The sequence below is a fragment of the Megachile rotundata genome, chromosome 1, assembly GCF_050947335.1.
Source record: "Megachile rotundata isolate GNS110a chromosome 1, iyMegRotu1, whole genome shotgun sequence".
In the NCBI taxonomy this organism is placed as follows: domain Eukaryota; kingdom Metazoa; phylum Arthropoda; class Insecta; order Hymenoptera; family Megachilidae; genus Megachile; species Megachile rotundata.
The window spans coordinates 9,716,500-9,728,781 of record NC_134983.1 but is presented as its reverse complement, the minus strand read 5'-3'; the positions used below and the strand labels follow the sequence as shown (position 1 = coordinate 9,728,781).

Below are 12,282 nucleotides of genomic sequence, written 5' to 3'. Positions count from 1 at the left end.
TTTTTTATCGGAATAGAAAATTGTTGATAAACTTGTTCCTTGCGTTTAATGGTCGTGTCGAAGGTGATTTGTCTGCGACATTTTTTGCTGGATGATTGCGATAACTCTACGTGCTGTATAATTTCAAACTGTACGGTGTGTGAAAAGTGTCGGTCTCCTCGTTATAATAGATTATAATCTTGTTACATCCCGAACACGGATTTTCGTATTTCTTGTCTGGTAACTGCTCGGATATGGACACTGAAGCGTCGAAAAATTTCGCATGGAATAAAATGTCTGGTTACAAGTGTTGCTAATGAGTTCGAGAAGGAATGCGAAGAACAAAAAAATTTGCGAGATAAATTTCAGTTTGCGTTCTCTTTATTGCGATACCAGCTACCAACTGGTTAGTTCGTGGCTTAAACGGCCGCGCATAGTTGCTGCAAATTAATTAGAACTGTTGCAAACGGCAATACTATCTAAATCATAATTTACCACGGTCGCTGATATGATTTCAATTTATATCGAGTATCGGTGTACAGTTTCACTAGTGGCGCTTCGCGTTCTTGCATTTGAAGTTCGACGGTAATGGGCTCATTTAATTAGAACAGCCTCGTTTAAAGATTACCGGTAATCGGTGGCTAAAGCATTTCGGTGGAAACAGATTAAAAGATGCCACGAACACGGTCCGAAATCTTGTTGGATATGTACGGACACGCAAAAGGAGGGATTTCTCGTGCGTACGTGATGTAAGTCTGTAATTAAGAATACCACTTTAACTGCGAGGTGAAATCGAGTATTGCTAAGTTTCCGTGAAAACGTTGGTGCAGTATAGGCTTAGGAAAATTGGGAAAATTAGTGGAAGAAAATTGGTGTAGCTTTTGTGAGATGAAAAGGTACAAATGTATGTAGGGCTGAAAAGAATCATGAATGTGGAGGTGTATGAGTTTAAAGATATAGAGGTGTGGGAATTTAGAGATGTTGGGTAGGGATTTTGAGATCTGAGGATATTGCAATTTGAGGATGTTGATGTCTTCAGATGTTAGAGTCTAGGGATGTTGGTATTTTGAGATATTGGAAATTTGGGATTTTAGTAGCTCGAGATATTGGAGTTTAGGGATGTTAGTATACTGAGATGTTGGAATCTGGGGAAGTTGCTTTCTTGAGATATTGGAATTGAGGACATGTTGATATCCTGAGATATTGGAATTTAGCGATGTTGGTATCTTGAGATATTGGAATCTGGGGATGTATTAATATCCTGAGATATGGAGATCTAGGGATATTGGAGTCTATGGACCTTGAGTTTAATTGTCAATATAATAAAAATTTCTGTGAATACTATATTTGTTCAATAAATAGTTGCACCATTATACACAAATAAAAAATAACGAAAGATCCTATGAATTTCTGCTTCATAAATTCGTAACATCTAATTTTCACCTATTCAATACAGTACTGTCTTCAGTTAATGCTGTGAATCATAACTACAGAAAACATGTTCAACATCGCGAAAGATCCCCAGTTCATGGAATCGTACTTAACATCCGATTCGTAATAATCCCGACAAAATACGTACTTCGAAGAGAAACCGAACGATGCGTTATTTACAACGTCATATATAGTATCGTTATCCGGAATCGATTAATTCTCAATTTCTCGGTTGCATGCAAATAAGCATCGTACATAGTTTCCATGGAGAAATGATACACGTTGGAAATTTCAGCAGGTGATGCAGGAGATCGGTTCGGAAATTCTTTTTATTTTTAGCGCGTCCACGATCGATACCCCGTGTAATTATTACCTAAAGACAAGCGAGCCATGAGAAGGGCATTCTTTATGATCTTGTCTTTCCAGCAACTACCTCTGATTACGGGTGCATCGGTTGATCGTTTGCGGTCACGATTCACCATTTCTTGCCTCGGTCGCTAATAAACCGTAGCTTTTCCGATACTTCTGCGTTGATCGTGGATTTATTCAATATTTATAGGGCAGAACGCGGTTACGCTTCGAGTTTAGTTACCTGCATTGTTTAACGCTTTCTTTAGAAACGCTGGACGATCGTGGAGGAATCTGTAAGTTAACTGTGAAGTAGAATGTGGTATACTGGCTAGCGTACACTTTCCTGGAGAAAATGGCTGGCGAAAATTTTCTGTTCCACATTTAATATCTGTAGATTCTTCTTAGTGTGTTCCTAGAACTTTCTTTAGGTATTTACCTAGACATTCCTAGGGATTTACTGGAAATTTTATAGTAGGGAACTCTTTGGGAACTCTCTAAAGAGATATGTGGGAATTGGGATATGTGGGAATTTGGATATGTGGACATTTGGATAAGTGGAAATTTGAATATGTGGGAATTAGGATATGTGGGAATTTGGATGCGAGGAAATTTGGATATGTGGAAATTGGGATATGTGAGAATTGGCATATGTGGAAATTTGAATATCTAGAAATTGGGATATGTGGGAATTGGCATATGTGGAAATTTGAATATGTGGGAATTGGGATATGTGGGAATTTGGATGCGTAGAAATTTGGATATGTGAGAATTGGGATATGTGGGAATTGGAATATGTGGGAATTGATATATGTGGGAATTTGGATATGTGGAAATTTTGATAAGTGGAAATTTAGACATGTGGAAATTTGAATATGTGGGAATTGGGATATGTGGGAATTTGGATGCGTGGAAATTTGGATATGTGGGAATTGGCATATGTGAGAATTGGCATATGTGGAAATTTGAATATGTGGAAATTGGGATATGTGGGAATTGGCATATGTGAGAATTGGCATATGTGGAAATTTGAATATGTGGAAATTGGGATATGTGGGAATTGGCATATGTGGAAATTTGAATATGTGGAAATTGGGATATGTGGGAATTGGCATATGTGGAAATTTCAATATGTGGAAATTGGGATATGTGAAAATTGGAATACGTAGGAATTGGGATATATAGGAATTGGGATATATGGAACTTGGGATATGTGATAATTTGAATATGTGCTTCTGTATTTTCTACATTCTACATAGTAAAAAGAAGTTACGTATCCTTGAAAAGTTAATTTTTATGGAAATATTTTTAATTCCAAGGATGATAAAAGAAAATTTCTCATGATTAACCGAACGTGTACGCGAGGTAATTAAAGCCTTTGGACGTATAATTGAAAAAAAACGGGGTATTTTACGAGCTTGCGTTCGATGAGTTTCGCTTCTGGCATTCTTGCCTGCGTCGTGGTTACTGTTCGACGTTCTCGTTGCTTTTCTGATCAAGCTGCGATATACGGTAATCTTGGCCGTAAAAATCGCAAACGTGTCTAACTATATAAATTAGTACCCTTAACCCAACCGAGATATTTTTCAATTGATTTTATCTTCCTCGATGTCTATTAGGAGCGATGTAAATTTATCGAAGCAGATTATTTTCTATTGTTCTTTTTTTAATTATTTGAAAGGAAAAAGCTCTTATTATATCGCTGCTATTGTACAAATATACATTATCGGCGTTCAATATTTCCCTTCAAAAACATTAGTCATATTTGTTAAAAATACTTACTTAACTACTTACGTTTTTAAATAATAACACGTTTAACGACACAAAAACGTACATCGATAAAAATATTCGATAATAACCGTTTAATTCTACTAATTAGCACGTAAATAACCAAAGCAGTAACATTCAACAGTATACATACAAGAAAAAGAGATTAACAATGTTTTTGCTAATAGTAAAACACGCGGTTCTTTCATGTTCGACAAGCCACAAGAACTACGCGTTATTTCATTACAGGTAGCCTACTTACGTAGCACTGGGTTAATAAGTACAACTTTTTCTGTTCACTGTATCAGAATACTTTAATTACTAAGTAAGTAGCTACGGGAGACAAGTAAACAAAGATGAATAATAATAGGTTAGGACTTTTTAGTTCTACTCTAATCGAGCGTGCTCGAGAACCGGTGCTACATATTAAATCATCGACTTTTTGTTCTTTAGTTATTAACGTGCGTTGTTGAATACGGTGATTGCTTCGGTGAAAGACGTTCCTCCTACATTGATCACGATGACGCAGGATGGGTAAGCGATAATTAAATCGCCGCCGGATCGGGCGAATGTCCTTGCAACCCAGACCTGTTCGGTCTTTTTCCTCCGCGCAATTTCTAATTGAACGTAAATGAATAATTAAACGTAGGTTTCATTGACACGAGGGATTACCATTGGAATCGGTATGATAAATAGGAATTCGAGAATTCAGGGATTTAGGGAATTGGGAATTTGGGAATTTGGGAATTTGAGAATTCGGGGATTTAAGAATTTGGGAATTTGGGAATTTGGGAATTTGGGAATTTGGGAATTTGAGAATTCGGGGATTTAGGGATTTAGGAATTTAGGAATTTAGGAATTTGGGAAGTTGTGAATTTGGGAATTTGAGAGTTTGGGAGTTTGGGAGTTTGGGAGTTTGGGAGTTTGGGAGTTTAAGAATTTAGGAATTTGGGAATTTGGGAATTTGGGAATTTAGGAATTTGGGAATTTGAGAATTCGGGGATTTAGGGATTTAGGAATTTAGGAATTTGGGAAGTTGTGAATTTGGGAATTTGGGAATTTGGGAATTTGGGAGTTTGGGAGTTTGGGAGTTTGGGAGTTTAAGTATTTAGGAATTTGGGAATTTGGGCATTCGGGAATTTGGGAATTTGGGAATTTGGAAATTTGGGAATTTGGGAATTTGGGAATTTGGGAGTTTGGGAGTTTGGGAGTTTGAGAGTGTGGGAGTTTGAGAGTGTGGGAGTTTGAGAGTGTGGGAGTTTGGAAGTTTGGGAGTTTGGGAATTTGAGAATTCAGGGATTTAGGGCTTTAGGAATTTGGAAATTTGGGAATTTGGGAATTTGGGAATTTGGGAATTTGGGAATTTGGGAATTTGGGAATTTGGGAATTTGGGAATTTGGGAATTTGGGAGTTTGCGAACTTCGAAATTTGAAAATTTGGGAATTTCAAGTTTTTGCGACACTAGAATTCAGAGTTTGGAATTTAGGATGTTTGTAAAGTTTTGGATATGGGTGCCTACGAATTTGGGAGAGTAAGTATTTGAGGATTTATTTGGGAGAGATTTGGGAGAGTAAGTATTTGGGGATTTATTATTTATAAAGATGTAATAATCTACAAATTTGAGGATTTAAAGATTTAGGAATTTAAAAGCTTCCAAATTCTAAAATCCTAAAAGCACAGAAACTTAGAAACTGACATTAAAATTTGACAATTCATAAACGAATTCATTTGCAATACAAATGTATCTAATAATGATCGCACGTTACCAAATTGAATCCTCAAATGTCTCTCGGCGTAAGTTAATCGATCAACCACCTTATCAACAATTCGCAGCAGCCGTACCCGGCAAGAAATTTAATTACGACCACACATGCGTGACAATTCGACGGATGCAGGCATTCGTGGATTTTAATTTACTTTCATTGTAAGAACGCCGGTTGACTGATCGAAACGAGATTTCCTTTGACTAGTAGGCAATGCATTTAGCACAGTCGACTTGTTAACGAGAAACCTTGTATCATTAATCAACGTCCATTGGAAATTTCACGTTATATCCCGTTGTATGCACCTGCGCGCACATGTATGCGCGGGACATTTCATTTTAGTTTATGACGAACGAACCGCGAGAAATTAATAGATCACTTCGTTCAGCGATATTACGTATCTCCGATAACTGAAAACAAAACAAACGAACAGATTGTTAAATTGGCTGATATGACAGAAAATAAATAGTTTCGTTCTTATCGATGCAATCTCGGTTGTGATTTAATATCTTATAATATTATGAATATTTTTAATCGACTCGTATAATTATTTCATTCGTCAAATAGGACAAATTTATTCCCACCAATTTGTGCTTGTCTAATGCACATTAATCTTGAATTCGGAACTGCCGTGTTATTTACGACTAGACAAATAAGACACAAGAATTAATGTGCTCTCGTGATATATTACGACATTAGTATAAAATATGATTATACCAGTTAATAGTTGTGAAACAAGTAACGAGATACTGTATTAATGGAATAAATATTAATCGTGGATGTACACAGTATGTCGGAAAAATGACGGAACTTTTTAAATTTAACGAAAACTACTAGAGTCATCTATTAAAACAATATGTCATCTGAAAACAGTATACCTCCTCTACAAAACACAACAATCATTATTGAAATCGTGTAACGTATTGTAAACTTATAGCGTTTAATGCGACAGAATCTTTCGTTACCGTGTCACAAAATCACGGGCAAGCACAACAAATTGCTCGCGTTGAATATTGCGAGGATCTTATCAAAACAGCCAGACGAAACTGTGCATTCCTGGAATCAATTGTAACTAGTGATGAGACTTGGTTCTTCAAGTATGAGCCTCAAACAAAGCGCCAAAGTGCTACGTGGAAATTTCCAGGCTCTCCAAAATCAAAAAAATTGTGATTTCAGAAGTCCCAAGAGAAGACAATGTTAATTTGCTTTTACGATTCTAAAGGAATTATACTTCGGGAATTCGTTCCACAGGAACAAAATGTTAATGGCGAATATTATCTGGGTGTTATGGAACATTTGTGGAAGAGGATCGTTCGTGTGAGGCCCGAATATCGAGCGCCGGGAAGTTGGTTTCTGTTGTATGATAACGCACCAAGTCACAGAACTGTCGCTGTTCGTGATTTTTTGGCGAAAAACAAGTCTGTGTGCTTCAACATCCTCCAAATTCTCCTGACTCTCTATGTGATTACTTCCTTTTTCCAAAACTGAATCGCTATCGTCGATATTCCCTAGAATTTTTCTAACCTACTATTAAGTCTAATGTAAATCAGTATTTAATTAATAAAGCAGGCGTCGTAATTGCAATTGATCGATCAATTATACCATAAAAGAAAGATACTAATCATCGTATTAATTGACAATATCTGAAATTGGTCTCATAAGTTCCAAGACTCGAAGACATTATTTATTGTCCGATTTGATTAATAATAGCTCGCGCCTGAAATCTATAATGAAGGTACGATGAAAATGTATAATTCACTGGAAGCAATTATAGTTTATACGGATGAATAGAAACCCTCCCATGTGATTCTTCGAAGTGGCACATCCTTGACACGGTTCAAAGGAGCCCACACCTTCGGCCAAATTAATATTACACGCGAGATCACATTCATAATCCCTGCAGCCAGATCTTCATTACAAGGGCGGAAAGGGAGTGACAACGAAGAAAACGACGCGTATCCTCTATAAAGGGAACAATGATACACGGTGCCATTGTTTCGGAGACAATGGATGCGATGCCTTCGTGAGCTGAAAAAAGATCGAAAACAAAAAATCCTTGTCCCAGAGGATGATCTCTCTGGTTCTGAGTCACTTCTTTGCTTGCGTGAATATTAAATGACCCTTTGAACGTACTTCAATTCTCTTTAACAAATATCTTCCGGTATTGAAGTTATTAATTGGCAAATTTTCGAATTTTTGGATTGTGGACGGTAATTTTAATGCCTTGTTATTTGTCTTGATTACAAATTTCTTCTTTCTAAATTTCTGAATCTTCAAATTTTTGGATTCTCAAATTTTTTATATCGCAAATTCTCAGATCCATAATTTCTCAAATCTTCAAGTTCTCAGACCCCCAAATTTTCAGATTCCCAAATTCTCAATCTCACAAATTCTCAGACCCCCAAATTCTCAATTCCTCAAATTTTCAATCCCCCAAATTCTCAATCTCCTAAATTCTCAATCTTCTAAATTCTCAGACCCCCCAAATTTTCATCCCCCTAAAATTCTCAGATTCCCAAATTCTCAGACCCCCCAAATTTTCATCCCCCTAAAATTCTCAGATTCCCAAATTCTCATATCCCCAAATTCTCAATCTCCCAAATTCTGAACCCCCCAAATTCTCAGACTCCCAAATTCTCAATCCCCCAAATTCTCAATCCCCAAAATTCTCAATCTCCTAAATTCTCAGACCCCTAAATTCTCAATCCCCCAAATTCTCAGATTCCCCTAAATTTTCATCCCCCTAAAATTCTCAGATTCCCAAATTCTTAATCCCCCAAATTCTTAATCTTCCAAATTCTCAAATCCCCAAATTCTCAGATCCCCAAATTCTCACACCCCCAAATTTTCGACTCCCCAAATCCCTAAATTCCTAAATCCCCACTAAGTACTACAATCATATAACCCAACAGAAAATGTCATTTAATCTTCAAATCCATTTTAACTAACCCATATCTCAGAAACAGAAGTCGCACTATATCATTACGATTCAATTTCTCTCTCACATTAGAATTGCTGTTTCTCGATAAACATTACCGATATCCGTTTTCCCCCAGATTCCAAACGTTCCATTTGCATTACGTAATTGCAAGGAAGAAAGTGCGAGTATCATTTTTTGTTGTTGTTATCGAATATTATCTGCCATTCGCTGATATTTGTTTTTAGTGTCTTCTTTTTCATACGAGCTCCGTTTCATACGTGAACTTAACCGGTTGACATCCGCCGGAAACCTGGATTCTTTTGCAAGTTTCTCGTGTGAACCGTGCACCAGTGTTCGTGGGTTTAAACGCCTCGGTGAAAAATTAAAATTGATCAAATTAGTCTCGTATAAACGTCAAGTATTGCTGTATTCGTGAACCTGTAGATACTGCGATAAAGATCAAAGAAATAATGCAATTAAAACGCTACTTTTATGAGCAATTCATATATCCTTACATTATTGCTTTTAATAATTCAGTGTCTACTGTTCTGATCTTTCTAGAGATTCGTATTATTTCGTTTAAAAATTACTATTTATTGAAAGAGGTATTTTAGAGTACTTATTACTATATTTCATTTATACTACCAGAAGTTGTTGTAGGTGTACCTTAACATTTCTTTTGATATTTTATTTATTTAAAAAAAATTGTTACGGTGAAGTAATTATTTAAAAAAAATTGTTGCAATGAAGTGATGAATTTTATTTTTCGTAAAATTATGGAATGCAACCGATTTTGAAACTAGACACAATGTATGTCAATAGAATTCATGAGATTTCTCGTCAGAAATGTGCATTATTGCTTGCATGATTGAAATCGTCAGGAAAAATAAAATCGAGTGGCGAATACAGTGATTTTATTTGGAAATAAGATATTCGCATACCTAACTGACGTAACAATCTGTAATCATAGAACGTAAAGCACCGAGTTTCCAACGAATTCCTGTAATGACCGTACATTTCCTTTTCTTTTGTAGATGCGTGGCTGGAATGGCAGAAAAGTTGCGCGAGGCGGCCGCACGTGGCGACGTTGCACGAGTTGCGCGTCTCCTTGACGAAGATATTAAACCATTACCGGATGAGGTGACTTCATTTCCGTTTTATATTATTTACAGTATATTCTTCTTCAATACTTTATAGTATATTATTCGTCACATTTTTATAGCATATTATTCATCACCTTTTTATAGTATATTATTTCTCTTTTGATGTATAGATATTTACATATGTACAGTAAAATATTCATATACATATGTGTGTATGTATTCATACATATATGTATATGCATAAGTAAATGATTCTTTGCAAAAATTCTTAAAAACATTATAAATATCACAGATTAAAATCTCGGTTACTTAAAAATTTTCTTTTCAAACTTTATTTTATTTTCACACATGACAAACGTGTTACGTTCATATTCTTGAGTAACATTTATACAAAAGAATTTAACACCGTCATAATATTCAGAATGATGTTCTTAAATATATCTAATTTCTACATTTTTTATGTATGCAAAAAAGACTTTCTTCTATAAGATTCATTTTACATTCACATTCATGTACTTGTCTCTAATTTTCATTACATTTAAATTGTCTCGTACCTATCGCTTTTACCGTGTTGTTCAAAAGCATTGCATATAGACGCAAATGAATGAGTTCATAAATCAAGATTATAAATGTTGCATATCCCAGAAAGAAATTTCTGCAAAACAAACGAAATACCACGGTAACATTTAATTAACAGAGGAAGAACATCCAATTATGTGAACAGACATTCGTGAATTCTTTCGTACAAAGTTATTAGCGTTTGTTCCAGTTTTAATTAAGTCTGATGAAGTTGCAAATTGATTGAACGTGCGGTTGATTAAAGAGATTAGGTGGTCGCGAACGTGGTATATTAATTAGGTTACATATTTGCATCCCCGTTGTGACAGTCGCCGACGGTGAGAATGGAGATAAGCGTGTTCGGTGAACATTTGTCAAAATGTTAGAATTACCGGCTACGGGGCAACACGGTCGATTATCTGTGCATTTATTACAATTACTTCATCCTTAATTGCACTGACGAAATTAATCGTCGGATACTATTTTTGTTCGCCGTAGGCAAAGTAGATAGAATCTATTCCCACCGAACGTAGCACATAATTATGCGAAATAATTGAAATAACAGAAATTGATCTTTTAATAGAATTGAAATTTTCTTATTAATAGTATCATAATTTAGTTCTTTTCGTATTTTCTTGATATGGATTTTTGTTTCATTTTTATTTAGTGGAACGTTATTGGAATTTATGCTATTGAGATATTTTGTTATTAGAATTCTTTTTAATTGAGATTTTTATGGTTGGAATATTCTATGATTGAAATTATTATTATTGGAATATTCTATTATGAGAATTCACATTATTGCAGTATTCTATTATGGGAATTCCAACTGTTGCAATAGTCTTTCATGGGAATTTTCAATATTAGAATAGTCTATTACAGGAATTCACATTGTTATATTATTCTATTATGAGAATTCTCACTATTGTAATGTTCTATTATTGGAATTCTCACTGTTGGATTATTCTATTATGAGAATTCACATTATTGCAGTATTCTATTATGGGAATTCCAACGGTTGCAATAGTCCTTCATGGGAATTCACAGTATTAGAATAGTTTATTACAGGAATTCACGTTGTTACATTATTATATTATGTGAATTCACATTATTGCAGTATTCTATTATGGAAATTCCAACAGTTGCAATAGTCCTTCATGGGAATTTACAGCATTAGAATAGTTTATTACAGGAATTCACGTTGTTACATTATTCTATTATGAGAATTCTCATTATTGTAATATTCTATTATTGAAATTCTCACTATCGGAGTATCCTATTATGAGAATTCACATTATTGCAGTATTCTATTTATGAGAATTCCAACTACTGCAACAGTCTTTCATGGAAATTCTCAATATTAGAATAGTTTATTACCGGAATTCACATTGTTACAACATTCTGTCATGAGAATTCAAAGTATTGTATGTTAGCGCCAACGTATTTTTGAGGGTCGTCAAAGGCAATTAGCCCGCCGCTATTTTGCTTTCGTACGATTTATGATCGGGATGAACTGTGCGAGGTCTGGACGAGTGAATGGTTGTAAACGGACAGCTAGGGCGACAGACGATTGCCAGTGACTTGAAGTCACATGGCAATCGGATGTTGCAGACTTATTTGTTTGAATGAGGAAAATTGGGAAAGGCAAGCAGCCCGACGTTGCGTTGCCGGAATGAATAGGACATTGTTCCTCAAGGATCTGGCCACGGAGTGGGGAAGGCGAGGATGCCTTCTGGTAAGAGGACTAAGTTTGACCTCTTGGCACTTACCCCAGAACCATTGACGAGAGCAAATCAAATTTTTCTATAACATGTAATATCCTATTATTAAAATTCTCCGCATTAACATATTCTATCGTGAGAATTCTTATTATTCTCGCAGATTTCAATATTCCACTTATAAAAATTCTCAGCAAATAAAACACATTTTCCAAATAAATTTTGTCTTCATAAAATATATATTGATAAATACAAAGTCATAAAATAATAGAAGTATATATCATGGAATTATAAAAACTTATAAAATCATAGAATTATATGCAAAGTTGCAGACAGCAGCTTTCGTGAACTACGTAGAAATCACGAGTAGTCTGCGAACGAAAGAATTCGTACATCACAATTTAACACAAATAAAATTGATGTTACCCATAAGTTTCCTTCGTTTGATTTATATTCGCGACTATTTGTTACTTGATATATTGCGTTTTTTCCGTATCCAGAGTACCCAAGATATACTTCTTCATTAATAGGCCAAGTTAGTTCGTACTGTTGCTCGAGGCTACGATGCACAAGCTCGCAGGAAATCCTAGCATAGGTTAGCAACGTGTCAAAATGATATATCGTGTCATTTATTAATTTTCTCCAACATACGTGTCCGATATCCGGCAAGAAAAGTCGGATGCCCGCGTTAAGTG

At 35.4% G+C, this 12,282-nt stretch overlaps 1 protein-coding gene across 9 annotated transcripts in view; it reads left to right on the top strand.

Annotated features, from left to right (window-relative positions):
- dgo (ankyrin repeat domain containing protein 6 diego) overlaps positions 1 to 12,282 on the top strand; it is a 145,470-nt gene that overhangs the window by 29,763 nt on the left and 103,425 nt on the right. For all 9 annotated transcript variants that reach the window (XM_076538349.1, XM_076538345.1, XM_076538338.1 and 6 more), the window contains one exon: positions 9,243 to 9,348. In XM_076538349.1, coding sequence (XP_076394464.1) covers positions 9,256 to 9,348 — 93 coding nt within the window. In that variant the 5' untranslated portion in view covers positions 9,243 to 9,255. The remainder of the gene's footprint in view (positions 1 to 9,242; positions 9,349 to 12,282) is intronic.